Source organism: Ursus americanus, chromosome 2, assembly GCF_024610735.1.
Source record: "Ursus americanus isolate L20-20 chromosome 2, mUrsAme1.1.p, whole genome shotgun sequence".
Classification (NCBI taxonomy): Eukaryota; Metazoa; Chordata; class Mammalia; order Carnivora; family Ursidae; genus Ursus; species Ursus americanus.
Window position 1 is genome coordinate 5975783 of NC_142128.1, and position 20886 is coordinate 5996668.

General features: G+C 44.6%; 1 protein-coding gene across 4 annotated transcripts in view; it reads right to left on the reverse strand.

Annotated features, from left to right (window-relative positions):
* SMURF1 (SMAD specific E3 ubiquitin protein ligase 1) overlaps window positions 1–20886 on the reverse strand; it is a 110124-nt gene that overhangs the window by 17775 nt on the left and 71463 nt on the right. For 3 of the 4 annotated variants that reach the window (XM_045813383.2, XM_045813382.2, XM_045813384.2), the window contains exons 2-11: window positions 14049–14087; window positions 12776–12884; window positions 10973–11106; window positions 10748–10813; window positions 9428–9503; window positions 7716–7957; window positions 6921–7005; window positions 5172–5318; window positions 4292–4490; window positions 1984–2087 (exon numbers count right to left, since the gene is read on the reverse strand). In XM_045813383.2, coding sequence (XP_045669339.1) covers window positions 1984–2087; window positions 4292–4490; window positions 5172–5318; window positions 6921–7005; window positions 7716–7957; window positions 9428–9503; window positions 10748–10813; window positions 10973–11106; window positions 12776–12884; window positions 14049–14087 — 1201 coding nt within the window. Of the gene's footprint in view, window positions 1–1983; window positions 2088–4291; window positions 4491–5171; window positions 5319–6213; window positions 6292–6920; window positions 7006–7715; window positions 7958–9427; window positions 9504–10747; window positions 10814–10972; window positions 11107–12775; window positions 12885–14048; window positions 14088–20886 lie in introns of all 4 variants that reach the window. The other variant, XM_045813385.2, reaches the window with a different exon arrangement.

Sequence of the window (20886 nt, forward strand, 5' to 3'; positions counted from 1 at the left end):
CGGGTCTAGATGCTGGCAGACTGGGTATTTGGTGGCAGTGAGGAAATACTCTACTTTGCTTCTGTGTCCTCAGTTAAAGTGAAGCCAAGTCAGCATCAAGAGAGCGAAGGTGGGCGGGAGCAAACGAGAGGTCTGAGGAAGCGCATAGGCGGGATGCGAGAGAAGCATCGAGAGAAGCATAGCGCGGCTGCAGAGGCTGCTGAGGCGTCCCGGAGGCTTGGGGCCCCGAGGTGGAGAGAGGCCAGCGGCGTGGAGGGCATATTCCTCCAGCCACCCACCACTGCTCAGCAGAGGCTCGGCAGCCCCAGGATGGGACCGTGTGGAGTCGAGGTTTTGCCGGACAAGTGCAACAAATGGGAAGAGGAGCAAGGGAGTGATGATGGTGGTGGATTTCAAGTCGGCAGGAAGGACGGACGGGAAGGAGGGAGAAAAATAGAGAAACAGAGAGAAGGCGGTAGACTCTGGATGATGGGTGGTCCTGGATGGGGCTAAATAACTTCTGGAGAAGGAAGGACTAAAATCAGATTGTCATCAGACCACCGCTCAGTGACACTGGGTGCTGGAAGACAGGACAGCAATGCCTTCAAAGGTCTGAATGAAAATTATGTTCTTTCTAGAAGTCTATAAAAGAAAGCAAACTATTAGTCAAAGTGCAAATTAACAGACATTTTCCATAAGACCTTGGAAGAGTCACCTCCTGCAGGCCCTTCCTAAGAAAGCTACTTAAGGATATACTCCAGTGACACTAGGGAGTAAACCAAGGAAGAGGAAGCTATGGGATCCACAAAACAATGCTCTCACCCAGGAAAGCAGTGAAGGCCCATGACAACGACTGTGCAGAAGGCCCAGAGAACCACCGGTCAGGACTGGACACTCTCCACGAGGGAGACACATGAAGGAAGAGGGCGGGTGGGGGATGGCAAAGATGAAGCTTAATGAGGCAATAAAGACAAAGCCTGGTTTTTTTTAAAAAAGAAGACAAACATGAAGAAATTCTTGGAAAAATTAAAATTTGTTCAAAAGGCTAAAATAAACTCGAGAATACCACTTAACGCCTCAGTGAACAATATTTACGTGGTCATCATAATACAAACGACGCACTGATTTTCAGCTCTTCAAAATAACAGGTAGACAAGCACAGGCTACAGAACAGACTGTCAGTCTCCAACCTTGACCGTGCAGAAGTACGCCAGATGCCAGGATGGAGGCGGTGAAGGGGGAAGGGCTCCTGACGGGGAAGTCAGGGTGATTTACGTCCTTTTTGCTTATGAAAAAGAGGTCAAGAGACCATGTCTCTAGTTGACAAACCAAAAATAATGGTGAGAACACATTACGTAGAGTTGCAAAGACAATGAAAGAAGATTTACAAACCGCAACAGCACCAAACCAGGAAGTGAGAGTATGACAGGAGATCCTCCCCACGGGCACTACCCAGCCTACCTGTGTCTATGACCCTACAGCCTCAAGTCAACGCATAATGTCTGAACGTGGCCAGTTTAGTGACCTAAAGTTACCTATTAGAAGAGACAGTGGAAAGAGCAAAAAAGGCAGTTGTCTCAAAGGTGTAAAGAGCTAGGATAGGAAATAGCAGTTTTTTATCCTTCTATTTTTAAGATCATTCGTAGGAATGATTTGGACCTACGTGTCACTGTGCAAAATTCCTTTGACACAAGTGCCCCGGAAGTCCTCTCCAGGGAAAAGCAAGGCTGCCTGACTCCCAGACTGACCAGGTCCCTCGTGTTTCAGGTTCGGAGCTCCCAGATGAAGTGGGGGATGGGGAGGGGGGCTGAAAAGTTTAAACCTGTCTTTCCAAGAAGTAAATTCAAGGTGAAGGAGATGTGCGTTCCAGTGGCTGTGACACAGCCTCGCTCCCAGGAGTGCTGAAGGCCACGCGGGGGTCCTGACCAGCCCAGGACAAGCGCCCTACGAACACCTCCCGTCCCGGCAGTGCAGAGCATAAGCAGGGCCGGCCCAGCACCTCACCTCGCCACGCCGCCATAATCCAAGCCTTCTTCTCCCCGGAACTTCACCATCAGCCGCTTCTTCAGATCCTTCGGCCGCATCTTCATGATCTGGCGGTAAGACTCCTGCTCGGCAAGATGACAGTGTCAGAGACAAGAACAGATGGCATTCTTACAGCTAAGAAAGCTGAACGGTTGCCGGTAATGGAGCCCAAATCGGGGTGCACATTCATTTAAATCTGAGTCTGATCCGGTTCCTATTCAGACTGTTGATTCGGTGTCCGGTGTCCCGTACGTGGCGGCTCCTGTCGCCTGATCTCCCCGGGTCTCCCTCAGAAACAACAAGGCAGCCCGTGCCGGGCAGCACCGCACCGAAAGGGGACACACACACCCGTTTTCAGCACAATTGCTAAAGGCTTAACAGCAAACATCCTCACTAGAGCCCATGTTCTCCGCACAAATTAATTTTAATGTGGCCATACTAAGAATAACTTATGTATTTTAGTTATTTTTAAGATTTTATTTATTTATTTATTTGTCAGAGAGGGTGAGCACAGGCAGGGGGAGCGGCAGGCAGAGGGAGAAGCAGGCTCCCCACTGGGCAGGGAGCCCAATGCGGGGCTCGATCCCAGGACCCTGGGATCATGACCTGAGCCGAAGACAGACGCTTAACCAACTGAGCCACCCAGGCGCCCCAACTTATATGATTTAACCAAAATGAAGATGTCCCTAGGGAATCTGAATAGTAAAAGAATTCTGAGCCTGTTTTCATATCTGAAGTGAAGAATCACAAGATTTCCACAGAGTCAAAAAAGTAAAAAAAGGGTTTAAGTAAGACATACAGTAGCTTACCCAAAACACAGAGAACAGGTGGCCAGCCTAGCCTTCCCCCAGATTCAGTATTTTGAGTGGAACTAGCTGAATGTTTGCAGATATTTTCAATGATAAGGCACTTGAGAATCTTTTCACGCTTTAAATTTAATGTAATTCAAGCTTTAGCATCCCAAGAGGGAAAGCGGATGCTGAGTGGAAATGATCTGGCAGCAACATGTCAATAATTCAGCGCTTTTCTCTCCCCGACAACCACTTAAGACTGCTCAATGGCCATTCTGGCCAATCCGTCCATTTACCCAATACTGGCTGCACACGGGCGTCGAGCCTGGCCCTAGGTGCTTCCTCAGAGCCCCTCACCGTGCAGACCGCACTGGGCTCCCTCAGCCCCGGTCCTCACCCTCCATGCCCCTCCCCCAGCCGCTGCAGCCCAATGGGGACCTGAGTTCAGTTCTTACCCAGTTTCCTTTGATCACTTTTTTTTTTTTTAAGATTTTTTTTTTTATTTGACACAGAGAGAGAGACAGCCAGCGAGAGAGGGAACATAAGCAGGGGGAGTGGGAGAGGAAGAAGCAGGCTCCCAGTGTAGGAGCCTGATGTGGGGCTCAATCCCAGAACGCCGGGATCACGCCCTGAGCCGAAGGCAGACGCTTAATGACTGCGTCACCCAGGCGCCCCTCCTTTGATCACTTCTGCCAGTGACTCCACAAAGGCAGGCAAGATATGGCCCAAACATCACTGAGATTTTACCTTCCAATCATCGTCCTTGAGGAAAGGGGCCTGTCTGCAAGAGGGTCCTGCCTGTTTAGTGGCCTTGATCCCACCAGAGGGCTGTATGAAGGGCACAGCACCCTTTTCAGGAACCACCTGATCTTCCTATTTCCAGAAAACACATTACAAGTATGGTGGCCAGCTGGCCACTAAGCTTCTCCGAGGAGGCAAAGCCATTGGGTGAAACTCCGTGCAAGGCAATAGAAGGAATGGCTGGTTCTGAAGAAACCGTGCAGATTGCGGGAATATATAACCTGCACAGAGCAGATAAGAGGACTGACAGTATTATTTAGTACTAGTTTCCATATAAATCTCTTTATTTTCACTTCAGAAGCTCTTGAGCTTTTAAACTCCTACCAAAGGAGAAAATAATCTGTCTCCCTACGTGGCCATTGGTCGTGAAAAAGCCCTGCAATTCACTGAGTAATAAAATCAAGACCTGAAGGGGCGCCTAGGTGGCACAGTCGGTTAAGTGTCTGCAGGTCATGGTCCCAGGGTCCTGGGATCGAGCCCCGTGTCGGGCTCCCTGCTCAGCGGGAAGCCTACTTCTCCCTTTCCCCCCTGCTCCTGCTCTCTCTCACTATCTTTGTCTCTCTCTCTCTCAAATAAATAAAATCTTAAAAAAAAAACAAAAATCAAGACCTGAAACACCAGACAGAAAGAACTCACTGTCTGTGAACAGGGTTGAACAGTCTATGCCTCACTGCTGCTCGCACTGAATTCCATACCTCAAATATTTCTTCTCTGGACACTTCGATGCGGCAATGACCAGCTTGGGGCTGCTGGAGTGAAAGTTCATGTCTGAGGACCTTCAGCTTCTGGACTAAATCTCTTTCGTATCTCTGGGCAGGAAGCTCCTCGTCTTCCACAGAGCCCTCGCTGGGCAATGGCAGCGGCTGGCTGGGCTCCTTTAGTTGGCACTGGTGACTTGAGAGGAAGAGAAGCATCAAGGTCACTCCACGTAGCGGCCAAGGGAGCTGCAAGCAATGCCCCCCACTCTGAGCAGGTGAGAGTTCGTTACACAGAACTCTAAGGCCACTCACAAAATTCCAGGAAAATCAAGGACGAGGACGAGTAGAGGGATGAAGTGGCATTTGTCTGGTTCAGGTTCTGCCACCAAGGTCAGCTATCAATGAGAAGGGCTACGTGGGCTCTTACGTTCTGGAGAACATGACAAACCTGGGACACTGAACGTGGGATCCAAGATAACTCCCAGTTCCAAGGTGTCTGGGAATGACGGGCACGAGAAAAGGCTCCGGCGAGGAGCACTGCGGACAGCGCAGCCCTTCCTGCCCCTTGCTCGAAGGGCCACGCACTCCCTCAGAGCGCCTCGTGCGGAAGCTTCGAGAATGGAGCTGTACTAAGACCGCCCTCTCAGTGAATTTTAATTAGGCTGCAAGCAAGAAAAGGTGGCAACAATACAGCTCAGAACAGCTCACAGCTTACTTGAGAGTCTGAGACATGCACCTGTCCACCAACTATTTATCCTATTTTCCTTAACGCTTATTCCCCACTAACAAACAAGGCAGTAGGTAAACTGAGAGAAATATTAGAAAACATTAAATTATAAATGTAAGAGGTCGACAAAGATTGTGTAAAAAGTCTTACTTCATGATGTGATGTAATCTTGGGTCTGTAAACTGGGTGGTTCGGTTATTATGGTCTACAAAATATATTCTCCCCGAAACTGTACTTCTGACTTCCCAACCTGGTGGCAGTGGTCCAAGTTCATCGCAATTCACACTGTTAAGGTCTCTACCAAAATGGAAGATAACAGAGAGGTTTGTCCATCTGCATGTCGAGGCATAAGACCAAAAGCTTCAGCGAGAGGAACCACAGGAGTCCCTGATCAGTGCGGCCATGGCCCAGTTCCGCTAAGAGGGACAGTCATGGTGCTACTTACGCCGAACTCCCACTGAGTCCGTTGCGAGTGGCAGCGACACCCAAGAGATAAAAACGGAGCCCTCAGAGCCTATAACCGTGATGGGGAACCTGGTCCACCCGGGGAACAGCATTTCTTACACAAAAGAGGGCCAAGTAGCAGGAAGTAGCCGATTGCTGTCGGAAAACTACCTAATTTTACAAGTTACGTTAAACGCCCCAAGGTCACAGAGGTGTCTTCACTGAAAAGCTCCCAGAAGCACAAGTTTAAAGCTCAGGGGGACATATTAACACACCTTCAGAATCGCTCAGTTCCGAGCAGGGGCACTGGGAAGCGGCGTTCTCGTGCTTTCGTGGGCTCTGTTCCCCAAGTGGTTCTGACCCTAATCTCGCAGTTACTGATTTCAATACAGTCCAGTCACGTGGGAGCACAACATCACTGACCAGGTCGCTTGTCTAATTAGCACAAAACCTGACAGTTCTTACAGTGGGTACTAAAGAGACACCTCATTCATTTGCAGGTAATATTTCCATTCTAATTATAGATACTGAATCTTAAATTCAACAGAGACTCGGAAAGTCAGCAACAGGAAGCTTGTTCTCAGATGAAACAAATTATGAATAGAAAGGAAATGAGCATTACTAAAAATGTTATTAGGTAGTAATGCTTTTCTAAACCAAAACAAATTTTGAAAAGAAAGGCAAAACAAAGAAAAAAAAAAAAAGAAACTCCATTACGGGATGGGGGAGGGGCGGGGGTCTCTCTGACCTGGGCTCAGATGTATGGCCTTGTAGAAGGAATTCGTATAGAAAAGCTTCATCTCCCCCAGGAATGGTCCCCAAGGGACTGAGGCAATAGGGACAGTAAAGTAGAAGAGAGAAAGGGTAATAGAGTCTTTATATTTCCTTGGTAACATTTTCTGACGGAAAATTTTCAGCACATAAAAAGTAGAGAGAGACCATTAATGAATAACCCACTTTGACCATTACCAACTCATCGTCCACCTGTTTCAAACACGCCCCTACTCGCTCCCCCCTCCCCAGCCCCGATTATCTGAAGCAAACCCCAGCCATCCTATCATTTCATCCATCGATTATTTTTGGTTGAAAATGACAGCAACACACCTTGAAGGGCTCACTGGCTTTTCAAGCAAGAGCACGTTTGATTTCATATAGGGGCGAGGGTCTTTCTAGTTACGTGATCTGATTTCAAGACCCAGGCCTGCTCTCTTAAGGACCCGCTTGTGTGACAAGAGCAGTTGCCCAGGTACCAAGAGGAGTCTGAAGGGGGCAGCGGAGCTAGGGCGACTCTAACCCAGAGCCTGAGTCCAAGCCCTTGTGACTCATCCTCTCTGTGCTGCCACTCTTCTTCCCGCCCAAGGGGTGCTACCATCCAGCAGAGGGGTGGGGGCAGGGGGGTGTCCCCCAGAGCTGCTGGAGAAAGGGCTCTGACCATGCACGTTCTAGAAAACCCACCTTGGTATCCTGGGGTCGTGCCATGTGCTAACTCCGGTCTGTGTGTGCAAAAAGTAAACTTGGCCCTGCACCGTCGTTCTTTGTTCTGCACAAGAAATCAGAGGAGGGGGCTAGTTAGATTCAATTCCAAGGAGAGTTGTCAAAGAATCCTCTCAGCGCGCAGTCTAAGCTCCCTCTCGGTATTCTTTTGAATCACCGAGACGAGAGGAGAGTGGTGAGCTTCTGCCGGACCCGCTCACTTCACAAGCCCTGTGCGAATATTTGGGCGGCTGGCCCTGCTCCCTGCTCACACCTGCGGAGACGGTGCTCCCCTTCCCCGGCCACACCCCATGAGACCCGGATGTGTAGCCACCTTGGTCCCGCCCCCGGTCACCCCCGGCCGCGCTCCCGTCCGCTATTATCTGCACATCTCCATTATATTTCTCCTTCACTGGGTTCTCCTCTCCGGGGCGGTCCGATGCGCCCTTCTTTCCCTCGTACCCAGCGCAGCCCCCCCCCCCCATTCACATCGCAGAGCGCTACACGTACCCTCATCCAGCCCACGCATCATCCTGCATTTTTTTGGGTCTTCATTTGCCTAAAATGTTCACACCACTGCTAAACTGGGAGAGTGGAGCAATTGCTGACAAATCCATGATTTATCACCACCTTCTTTACTTGTCTGCATCCTGACACAGCCGGCGTAGGGCACGGCTCCGCCAACGTCAGCACTCAGGGCGCGGACAGTCACTACAAAAGGCTTCAACAAGGAGCCACGGCAGCCACCACGCGGGACGGCGGGGCCTATTCTCTCACCGTAGCCTTCGGGCAGTTCTGGTGACTGGTGGCCGTGGGGTCGGTTCTGAGGCGTCTGGAGGGACCCCCGGACCTCGGGATTTCGGAGTCGCTGCGCCTGGAGTCTTTGATCTTGACTCGGGGACTCCACGAACCTGCAGTCCCCTCCCCCCGCAGCAGCACCGGTACTGTCCGTGTAAGGGGCCGGCTCCTCCATGAAGCAGCTGAGTGGCCTTCCAGGCCCCGAGTCTTCATACACGGTTCTGAAAAGGAGAGGGGCACGGCGCGCATGGGGACCCCGGCCCGAGGTGCGCACCTAAAACCCCACCGCGACGCCCCCACACCCGCTTACTGGGCTTTCCCTCAGTAGAGATGCCCCCAGCGCCTAGTTGTATGGAATTCGTTCCGTCCTATTTATACAGAAAGACAGACTTCTCCATGAGGCACAAGCAGCCAAAGGGAGCCATATGTGGAGTGCTACCGAGGCACGTGCAGGATGCCATCCTCGGGGAGGGCTGAAGGATTAAAACACCCAACCCTGTGCTATAAGGAGCTCGTGAAATGAGACTTCATTTTTCTTGCTTTAAAATCAAATCCAAATATTCCATTTTCCTTGCTACTTTACTCTATAATAGAAGTCCTGGTTATATAAAGTACTGCAATGACTTTAAGTCCTCTCGAACATACGTCTCCACCTCCTGAACAATTCTGAAGACAATTTACCTTAAAAGGCTATTCCCCTCACAAGTATTTTTAAAGAAACATCTTACACTGAGAACTTCCAAATATACACAAATTGAGAGACTATCTCCACAACCGCCCCCCCATACCACACCCGGGACTCCTCACCCAGCTACAACAATGGCCAGCCCAGCTACTCCTCCACTCTCTCCCCTCCACTGGATTATTCTGAAACCAATCCCAGAGTGTTTCCCTTTCATCCTTAAATATTTCAGAGTGCATCTTGAGAAGATAAGGACTTCTCCCATTATCACAACTAAAAAAAAGGATATTGATTTTTTTAAATATCATCGAATATCAGTGTCCAAATTTCTCCAGTGGTCTCATGAATCAGGATCTAAACAAGGTCCCCACACTGCGTTTAGTAGGTGAACCTCTTAAGTCTCTTTCATTATTAATTTGTAGATTCTCTTCCTTTTTATTTTCTTCTCTTGCGACGCAGTTGTCTACAGAGCGCCCCCTTCTGGATGCTGCTTAGTGCCTTCCCTTGGGGCTGAGCAGGCCTCCATCCTCTTGATTTCCAAGAGGTGTCTTAATGTCAGATTACCTCTCTTCTGTGGTGTTTTAGAAACTATGAATGAGTACTGCCCCGCTCCATTAAGGCACTGGGGATCACAAAACTGTGATAGTGACCAATGAGTTTTTAAGGGTTTTTTTTTAAGTGTTTTTTTTGCTCAGTGTCATGGTAAACTCAAAAAATTTTTAATATATTTAATGTGTTTCCATCCATTGTAATTATAACTCTTATTGACACTCAAACTCCCATCTTTGGCCAGTGAAAATCTCTTTCAGTTGGATCCCAAGTCTTGTGGGTGCAACCCCACTAATCTTTACAGCTTCCTTTATAAACAGGGAAACCAGACCCCGCCTTTATCCCAAAGTCCTTTCCCGTGTGTCGAGCATTCAGCACGAAGGTGTGAAAGCTACTTTCAGGGAGCGCGAGAGCCCAAGGCAGCAGAGACGTGAGTGGGCACTGCCATGGGGATACATACCCTTCATTCTCTAACAGTCCTCTGCAGTCTACCACAGAGCCGCCAGTGCCTATCCTGTCTCGCGTCTGTAAACTGACTAAAACAGAAAAGAACATCTTGCGTTAAAATCCAGTGGCATGTCATACAATTGTAATACAGTGAGCCATTGCGAATGTGTCACTTACGTACAATATTATTATACAAAGCGAGGGACGTGTATATACAGAAACGTATCTACTGCTAGGCTCTCAAGTGTGAAACATTTACTCCATTAGCTGCATGCCTCCGCATACCGCTTGGAACATTCCTGGTAAATGTGCAGAAGGGGGTGCTGTGTTTTCACCCTCCCCATAAAAATAACAGATTCACAACAGTCACTTCCTCTAAGTCACCTCATTTTTAAAGAAGATTTTTAATAAGGACTCAGAGAGCACTTTCAGTATCTGCGAAGTCTGGATGAACTTAAATATTTATCCTCTATCCCTACTGTGAATAACAAAGACATTTATAAGATTGCTTCTACTCGTTCTTCTCCTGGCACACCACTTCACGGAGAAAAAGAAATCACAAACAGAAAAGCATTAAGTGAGAACTTTCTCATTATGACAGTTTTCAGGATGCGTACCCGCTGTTCATTTATTTTGAGTCAAGTCTCTTCAAGACAATGCCTGAAAGACTTGGGGTCCTAACTCACTCTGGTATGCTGCTGAAATACCAGGTTTCCTCCGCCTCCTTGCAGTGTATACAGTCAACACTGGAATTACCCTAAAATGCTAATAAGATGGGGTAGATAATAAAACAAGCCACTTGACAGATAAATTGCTTCCAACAGGATACCTCCAGTCAACATTTGTAACTTCAGCACATTTGATTTTTTTTCCTGCTCCATACTTCAATCCTGACTCTATAAAATTCCTATCACACGGAAGTCTTCCGAAGTCATCCTTGCTTTGTACATACACGATAGGTCTTCCTGAAGAAACTAGTTCTCAGCCCTCGCATGTGTGGCCACCATTCTTACCATGTATGCTTGGAGGAGACAATGACAAATTAATCGTCCATGAATGAGGTGCTTAAAATTGTATTCGAAATGAAAACCCGAAATCTTTTTGGAGCCTTGTCATTTTAACTCAACTTGGGATGACGGGATGAAGGGAATTAGGAAAAATCATAAAAGCACACAAGATGAACGTTTTTGGTGCTGAAAAGATGGCCCCGGATGTGGCTTGTCCTTTGAAATCTGTCACTACTGTCACTGCCTGCGTGCGCTTTCTCGGTGATGAAGCGTCGAATGTTAACGTCTGTAAAAGCATCTCTTTATACAGATGAGAAAGTTCTTACCCACTATTTGGCCACGAACTGCATCAGTATCTGAGGGATTTAGTTTGCATAGATCCAAACGCTGGTCTGCAAACAAACAATTCAAAACTTAACCCAGGGAAACGTTAACTAGGGAGGAAGGCAGGAATTGCGTATTTCAGTATTCAAAAGAAAAAAAACCCCAAAAAAGATGCCTCAGAAGCCTTCCTCAGTTGTACTGAGAGGCGGGAAAGCATGTGTTCTTACAGCCAGTGTCCTTCAGTCTGCTGATGGCGTTGGACAGCAGCCGCGCACAGCCCAGGAAGCCAGCTCCTTGCTTCTTGTGAATCTTCTTGTGGTTCCACACGCTGATGGTGATCGAATCCGTCTTCCCAACATACCTGCAAACGTGCAAGGTCCTTTTTAATTGTCTTTCCGGATTAGGATAGCCCACTGAGATTTAATCTGACTGACTTGTTAGTACGAAAGAGTCCTTTTAACGGGATGGGGGCTCCCTATTCCATGTCTAACAGGCACTCAATAAATACACACCTACTCCCTTCGGTGGTCTGGGAAAAGGGCGACGGCCAGTTATAGAAGAAGCAAATGGGCAGAACTACATCATGCTGATAATCTTAGAACGGAGATTCGCTGTATTTTCATAGTTTCAAAGGACGACGACATGATTCATAAATTCCCACCAATTAGGCTTTAATGTTGAATACCAGTTTGCACCAAGGGCTGCTTAGAAACCCACAGGTCCACCGGAAGCACACTACAGAGCACCAACTCAGACATTACACCCCCACCTACTTCTCCGTGCAAATCAGCCACAGAGGGCAGCTTTCGGGACAAGGAGTGACCACCACTTTCCAAGCCACTTGGGATTCTTGAGTGTAACTGCAATGAGTCTTGGAATCCAGTTAACTAAAAATCCCACCCAAACTCAGTGCAATCTGTATCATATAAAACCAAGAATCACTCCTCGTTCCTTCGATGAAAACTTCTCAGCAGGGACGTGAAAACTTAGGTGTATATAAAACAGTGGTTTTCAACGTGCAATCCATCTGAGGAATGAACGTAAGACATTGCCTGATGGTTGCATAGCCTGGTAGACGTTCAACCATGCCAAACTATATTTTCTCTTGTAGAAAATCTACTTGTACTAAAAAGTGGGATTTCAAAAGATGGAAATATATATAACACATATTTGCATAATAAATATGCACAATAATGCATTTTTTTAAAGATTTTATTTGTAAGTAAACTCTACCCCCAATATGGGGCTCAAACTCACAACCTCGAGGTCAAGAGTCCCATGATCCACTGACTGAGCCAGTCAGATGCCCCCCAGATAATGCACTAATTAATTAATAATGTCTGCCTTCAGCTCAGATCATGATCCCAGAGTCCTGGGATTGAGTCCCCACATCAGGCTCCCTGCTCAGAGGGAGTCTGCTTCTCCCTCTACCCTTCTGCTCTGCTCATGATCTCTCTCATTCTCTCTCTCTCTCAAATAAATAAATAAAAGCTTTAAAAAAAATAATAAAGCTCTACAACCAGGTTTAGAGCTTCACTGGAAAAGACAAAAAACAAAACAGAGTAGCATACAGAGGACCTGAACTATGGCCCCCTTTTTCCTGTTAGCATGGCCAAGAGACAGTAAAGTTTGAAAACCGCAGTTATGGAAGCAAACCATGAAGGGGCGCCTGGGTGGCTCAGTCGCTTAGACTGCCGGCTCAGGTCATGATCGTAGAGTCCCAGGATCAAGTCCTGCGTCGGGCTCCCCGCTCAGTGGGGAGTCTGCTTCTCCCTCTGACCTCCCCCATCTCATGCGTTCTCTCTCTCTGTCTCAAATAAATAATCTTTTTAAAAAATCCATGAAAATGTCAAATGCAAGAAATACCTGGATTTTAAAATCAGGCAGTATGTATCCATTTGGCCATCCACTTTTGTTATCAATAAGAAACTGGTAAATCATTTTTATCTTTATTATTAAATGCTTCTCTTAAAAGCTAGATACCTACTTTCCTGGGGTTCCCCAAATGGCTTATAGAATATTCAACTCACAGATCATAGTGCTGGTTCCATTTGGGGTCCAACGTGTTTTTCACAGTGTCCGTTGAGTGGCACTGCCCAGATCCGTCCACCACAATCTTTGCAAAGGGGTCGGGGAGTCCTGGAGGAGAGGGGACAGCCACGCCTGGATGAGACTACAGATCCATCCATGGGACACCGAACATGGTGTTACAGGCTGCAGAGAGCTTCAAGATTATCTAATTTGGTGACGATCACCCCAGGGCATTTTATTGTCTATTAGGGTTAGTTTGATCAGCAAAATAAGTTATTGCTAGTGAGCTTCCTAAGAAAGGCAACCCAGTATGACATCATTCTCAGATTTTTAGAGGCTAGAAAATGATAACAAAAAATAGGCTTAAATTCAAACTTCCATTTCTGATGATCACTAAGTGGTCTAATTAAATGAAAGAAAAGGGGTCTATAATTAATTGTATTTAAACTTTCTAAAAAATAATACCTAGAAATCTTGTTGACTGATCTTTGTCTAGTTTATGGACAAAAGCGTTCACCAAGTCTTAATCCGGTAGATTCCTCAGTGCTGGTGTATGAATCACACGGATTCATACGATCTGAGAGGTCGCAAGGTTAGGGCTTTCAAGATACGCCTGCATGGGCGCCACTCCTCTGGAGCTTCCCGGCTATTCGAATAAAGCCCGGGAGCCTGAGTTTGAAGCGTGAATAATACCACTTACGAACCGAGCAGCACTCTTGTGAGCATCGGAAAGAGTGAGAAATTTCATGCTGCAGGCACTTGCTTCGTAGCAGGTGAGCTTTTTTAAGTTAAGCGGTCATTTCTTCCTGCAGAAAAGGATCCTCTTGCTCTTTTTTGCACTTTTGGTTTTTTTTTACACTTCCTTTCATTATGAGGCTTTCAAAATGTGATTTAATTTCTAAAATTTGACTAACAATTTGACTCGAACGCAGCTATTTTATAGAAAAAATGTCTCGTGTGTATTTGAGCTGAGAACACTTCAAAAGAAAGCAATCTATTAATGGGCGGAAAGACAGAAAACGGGGCGCGGCTGGCACAGGGAATGAGTATGAACTCCGTGCCTAGCAGCTAAGGAAGCCTCTGCGTGGTAGTCAACTTGGAAACGAAGCTGGTCAAACCATGGATCTATTCAGCAAAGGGCAGAGCTCTTCCGGGGAATATACCCAGGGTTTTTTGTTTTTTGTTTTTTGTTTTGTTTTTTTTAAGTTTATGTTGCAAAAACATGTGAGGAATATTAATATTGTAAGACAGCAAAAGCGGGCGTGTACTTACTGAAGAAGTCTTTCTTTGCAAGGTTCTTGGCACATAATACTGAAAACAAACAGAAATCTAGGGTTAGCATTTATGGAGATGTTCACAGCTAGTTGCTAAGGACTGGATTGTGTTGCCCCCTCCCCCAAAGGACCCTCAATTAATATCAAAGCCCTAACCCAATGTGACGGCGTCTGGAGGTGGGACCTTTAGGAGATGCTCAGATTTAGAGGAGGTCATCAGGGTGGGGCCCTCATGGTGGGATTAGCGCCCTGACAAGAAGAGACCCCACATCTTGCTCTCGCTCTGCTCTCCACGAGAGGACACAGCAAGAACGTGGCCATCTCTATGCCACAAGCGGGCCCTCGCCGAGACCCCCATCTGCCAGCGCCTTGACCTTGGACTTTTCCAGCCTCCAGAACTATACAGCAGCACAAACGACTGAGACACAGGTCTGTATTTGCAATGGAAAAAAAAACCCTAGAAATTATCTCTGCCAATGATTATTTTTCAAGTTTAGTGCGACACTAAACAAAAAAAAAACCTGACAAGGAACTAGAAAGTATCTTCTCCTCCAATTGAGAACCAAGTATAACAAATATAAGATGTTTTCATTTAAACTTTAAATGTTAAACATACAGAGATAAATTTATCAATATGCTCTTATAACCACATAGGATCACATGAATGCCAATTCGAATTAACACCCACAATATTTACTTTATAGCTACTGCTAACAGCAATAGAAGGAACTGTGCATTTTGGACATTCGGAAAATAATAGAATTTTGCAAATGCTACATAATAGAAAGCAAGAGGAGACTGACAGAAAATATGGGGCCACCATCAAGTGTCGTGAAACACAAATGAAAAAATGCATATTAAGAATTCAGCACAGGGACACCTGGGGGACGCAGCCGGTTAAGCGTCCGACTCGACTCTTGGTTTCAGCTCAGGTCATGATCTCAGGGTCATGAGATCGAGCCCCGCAATGGGCTCTGTGCTAAGAGGACAGATTTTCTGCCCCTCCCGCTCATGCTCTCTTGCTCTCTCTAAAATTATATAAATCCTTTAAAAAGTTAATTTAGCACAATGTTGGCATATGGAGAGAATACAGTAAATGCTATCATCTTAATAATGAGGTGGCATCAGTTACTGCGAAGAAATTTTGTCACCAGCTCTGTTACACGATTAAAGCTACCATCGCAAGGGAAAACACACCAATGTCACTTTTACAGCGCTTCACAAATTTTGCCAGTTTTTAAAAAGACAGTGTTTTATTATAAACATATTATTTATGTCTATGCAAATACGTGGTTCTGCAAACTTTTCACTCAGTATATTTTTATATAACAGCCTTATCAGATATAATGCAATTCGTCTATTTCAAGCATCTCATTCAATGGTTTTTAGTACATGCACAGGGTTGCACAACCACTGCAATCAATTCTAGAACATTTTCCTCATCCCCCAGAAGAGATTCCATACCCCTTAGCCGTTACTCCTCAACTACCCCTCACCCTACTCCTAGGCAACCACTGATCGACTTTATGTCTCTGTGGAGTTGCCTTCTGGACGGTTCAGATAAACGGAATCCTACCGTATGTGGCATTTTGTGGCTGGCTTCTTCCACTGGGCGTGTTTTTAAAGTTCACCCACGTTGTAGCATGAATCAGTACCTCATTCTTTTTCCTAACTGAGTGATACCCCATTGTACGGAGAGACCGCAATGTCTTTATCCATTCATCAGCTCAGAGACATTTGGGCTGTTTCCAATTTGGGGCTATTGTGAATAATGCCGTGCCAGCTGTGGTGTAGACCTAGATTTTATTTCTCTTGGTGGAACCTCTGAGGCATTACATCGAACATTTTGAGCAAGTGCCGGGCTGTTTTCCACAGCATCTGCACTATTTCATCGTCCCACCAGCAGCGTCTGAGGGCTCTCGGATTTCTCCACACCCTAATACTTGTTATTGTCTGTCTCTGCGGTTTTTCATCTCTGTGGTTTTAATTTGCATTTCTCTGATGACTAATGAATGACTTGGAGCATCTTTTCATGTGCTTATTAGCTATTGGTAAATCTTTTTTGGAGAAATTTCTATTTAAACTTTTTTGCCCATTTTTTTAAATTGGGTGATTTGCCTTTTTCTGTGAGAATTCGTTTTTCTAAATATAGAGGTATCTATAGATAGGATATCTTTATTAGATATAGGACTTGCATAATCTCCCATTCTATGGGATTTCCCTTTCCGGATGTTTTGTTGTTGTTGTTGAAGATTTTATTTATTTATTTGACAGAGCACAAGTAGGGGGAGCAGCAGGCAGAGGGAGAGGGAGAAGCACACTCCCCGCTGAGCAGGGAGCCGGAAGCGGGGCTTGGACCCAGGACCCTGGGATCATGACCTCAGCCAAAGGCAGACGCTTAACCGACTGTACCACCCAGGCACCCCGATGGTGCTCTTTGAAGGAACAAAGCTTTTAATTTTGAGAAAGTCCAAAGCATCTATTTTCTTTGGTTGCTTGTGCTTTTGGTATCATGTTTAGGAAGGCTTTGCCTAACCAATGGTGTTAGAGATTTACTCCTATATTTTCTTCTAAGGGTTTTAATACTTTTAGCTTTTTTACACTTTCAACTCTTAACTAGACATCTAGCCTATAATCTATTTTGAGTTCATTTTTGAGTGTGATGTGAAGAAGGGGTCCAAGTTCATTCCTTGGCAGGTGAGTATCCAGTTGTACCAGCACAATTTGTTGAGAAGACTCTTCTTTCCCCGCTGACTTGTCTAGACCCTTGCTGAAAATTAATTCCCTGTAAATGTGACAGCTTATTTGTGGTCCTTCAGTTCTAGTCCACTCATCTGCACGTCTCTCCTCATGCCATGACCACACTGTCTTGATTACTGTCTTAGTCTGTTCAGGCTACTATAACAAAATACAATAATTAGGTAGCTTATAAACAACAAACATTTACTTCTCACGGTTCTGAGTCTGAGATCAAGATGCCAGCATGGTTTGGTGAGGATGCAGACTTCTTATAAATCCTCAGCAGAAGGGGCTAGGGATCTCTCTGGAATCTCTATTATAAGGTGCTAATCCCATTCATTAAGGTTCCAATCTCATGACTTAAGTACCCCCAAAGGCCCCACCTACTAATACCATCACCTTTTGGAAGGGACGGCCACAAACATTCAGACCATACCAATTACCATAGCTTTGTAGTAAATTTAGAAATCAGGAAGCATGAGTTCTCCAACTTTGTTCTTTTTCTAAATTGTTTTAGCTATTCTGGATCTGTCAAATTGTCATGAATTTTAGGATTAGCTTGTTAATTTGGGCGGGGGGGGGGGGGGAGCCAGACTGGAATTTGATAAGGATTTCATTGAATCTGCAGGGAATGTGGAGAGTAGTGTCATCCTAACAATTTTAAATCTTCTACTCCATGAACATGGGATGCCACCCCCCATTCATTTAAGTCTTAACTTTGTTTTGTAATTGTCAGACTATAAGTTTTATACTTCTTTATTAAACAAATTCCTAAGTATTTTAAGCATTTTTAAAAAAGATTTTTAATTTACTTGAGAGAAAGAAAAAGAGAGCATGAGGGGAGGGGAAGAGGCAGAGAGAGAGGGAGAAGCTGACTCCCTGCTGAGCAGAGAGCCTGACATGGGACTGGATCCCAGGACCCTGAGATCATGACCTGAGCAGAAGACAGATGTGTAACCAACTGAGCCACCCAGGCACCCCCCCCCCAAGTATTTTAATCTTTTGGGTGCTATTGCAAATGGAATTGTTCCCTTAATTACATTTTCAGATTATTCATTTCCAGTGTACAAAAAATACAATTGATTTTTGTATATTCAACTTTTTGTATCTTGTAACTTTGTTGAACTCATTTATTAGCTCTAATACTTCTATTATTTTGAATTTTCTGTATAAAGATCATACCATCTGCAGATATAGTTTTACTTCTTCCTTTCCAATCTGGATGCTTTTTAAAAAAATTTCTCATGCCTAACTCCCCACTACCTCCAATACAATACTGACGAGCAGCGGTGGGCATTTATCTTGGTCCTCATCTTAGGGGGAAAGCATTCACACTTTCAACCATTGAGTATGATGTTAGCTGGGGGTTTTCAGAGATGCCCTATATTTGGCTTAGGAAGTTTCCTTCTGTTCCTAGTTTGTTGAGTGTTTTATCATGAAGTGCTGTTAGCTTTTGTCAAATATTTTTTCTGCATCTACTAAGATGACCATTTAGTGTTTGTCCTATATCCATTGGTATGATATAGTACATTGATTTTCGGATGGTAAACCAACCCTGCATTCTGAGATAAATTCTATTTGGTTATGGAGCATAATTCTTTTATGTGCTGCTGTATTTAGTTTGCTAGTAATTTGTCAAAATTTTTTTGTCTATATTCATAATGGATATTGGTCTATAGAATTTTTTTTTTAATCGGGGTGATATTGACTTCATAAAATGGGTTGAGAGGTGTTCACTCTTGGTTTTTTTTTTTTTTTTAAGATTTTATTTATTTATTTGACAGAGACAGCCAATGAGAGAGGGAACACAAGCAGGGGGAGTGGGAGAGGAAGAAACAGGCTCCCACCAGAGGAGCCTGACGTGGGGCTTGATCCCAGAACGCTGGGACCACGCCCTGAGCCAAAGGCAAACGCCTAACGACTGTGCCACCCAAGCGCCCCTTGTTCTTTTTTTTTTAAGTGAAGAAATGGTATTCACTTTTCTTTAACATTTAGTAGAATTTGCCAGTAAGCCATCTAGGCCTGAGCTTTACCTTGTAGAAAGTGTTTTCAATTACTAATCCAATCTTTACTTTTTATAGGTCTACCTAGATTTTTCATTTCTTCTTGAATCAGCTTTGGTAGTTTGTGTCTTTCTAGAAATTTGTCAGTTTCACTTAGGTTATCAATTTGTTGGCATACAGGTGTTTACAGTATCCTCTGATAATCCTTTTTATTTCTATATAGTCAGTAGTAATATTTTCTCTTCATTATAATTTTTATGTCCTTCCTTTCCAAGGGACGGACAGACACACACACACACACACACACACACACACACTTTCTCTTTAGTCTCTTTCATGGAAAGATCATAATTTATTACAGCTCCTGCTGCTGTTTTGTTTCTGTAATTACAGAAGTAATACTTACAAAAAATGAAAACCTGGAATTGTGTAAGTAGAAAATTCATGACCCTGAAATCTCGTCATTAACTCTTTGCTTAGGATTCTCCTGGCTACTTTCACATGCTTATTATTCTCATTTAACTTTAGAATCATTTTAAGCAAGTTTAAAAAAATCACTTAATAAATAAATTTGAGGGAATTTATCTCTTTACAATACTTAGTATTCACATTCTTGAATGTAGTACATTGATTCATTTATTAAATTCTTCTTTAATGCTCTTAAGTGACGTTTTAAAGTATTTCATAAAAGTTTCCCACATTTTTAATTTGGTTTATACTTAAGTGATTTTTTGTAATATTGTGAATGGGAGTGTTCCTTTCACTGCATTTTCTGTTACTTGAATATAGGAAAGCTATTAATTTTCTTACATTAATTTAAAATCGGCCACCTTTTTCAACTCTCTTCAAATAGACCTGCGATGTTGTTTCCTTCGACTTCTTTTCTCTTTCCCACAGTTTGAATGTCTCAAAAGCTCTCACATCAAACTCAAATGTCCAAAACTGAAGTTGAAATCTTCCCATTCTGCGTAACAACCTGGTTCTCTCCCAGGATCCATTACTTCAGAGATCATCAGCTACACCCATCAGTTGCACAAGCCAGAAATCTATGTGTCATGCTTTTACTTCTCGGTCTCTCTCAAATGTCTCGACTCCTCACCATCTCCACCCTTGTTCAAGTCCCCAACATCAGCCATCACCTAGTAACCTTTTCAAAATTTAAACCTCCTGTCTCCTTCCACACTGGCTTCCCATTGCAAAACTCCATCCCTGTCATGCTCTAACCCCGACCAACCTCACCTCTTCAGCCTCAAACATTAGCTACCAGCTCCCAGCCCTCGTTTTTCTAAGGTGCTGGTGCTGGGCTGCTTTTGACTGGAAGAATTCTGCTCACATCTCAAAAAGATGAATCTCTGTTCATATTTACAAGACTAGCAATGTTTTAATTTAAGGCTCATTCCTGTGGAATTTGATTACATCATAAAGTGGAGAAAGTCTCAATAGTGTCAGCAAAGATAACCTTGCCTCCATTTTGTGCTAAGATCCTGTAGGGCCATACTGAATCTGGCTTGGTTAAGGGAATTATGATTTCTCCTACTAGAATAATTTTGTGATCTCGTCCACTCTAGGAGATAAAATGATAAACTGTAATTTATCTCAGCCTAAAATCCCACTCTATCCAGTGACACCAATCCTGAGTGAGCTTCTGAGGATACAACAATGAACAGAAAACAAAGTCTATTTCTCTCAGCATAGACCACCGCCTGGTTCCTTTGACTCCAACTCTCAGGTACCCCCCTACTTTGGACACATCATGTCTCTTACATCCCATGATTTCCTAATCACATGCCAGAATTCTTAATGTTGGGGATAAGAAACAGCAAATTACATAAAGCTCATTCTGCATCTGAAAATACACGGAAGGGAAGTGCTAACTTGAGGTAGATTCAGTTAGTAAGACAATGTCTTTACCAGGTCCTCGACAAAGGCAGTTTCCCAAAAATGACTTGTCGTTTCCCCCACCCTCCCAGGACAAGCTGCAATGGCACAAATATAGTACTTCATTATAATAATCAACTGAAGAAAAGTTCTAATTTGTGTCATCACATCTGCGACTTTTCTCTTCTCCCAGGCTAGAGCCTCTGGCTGTCATTT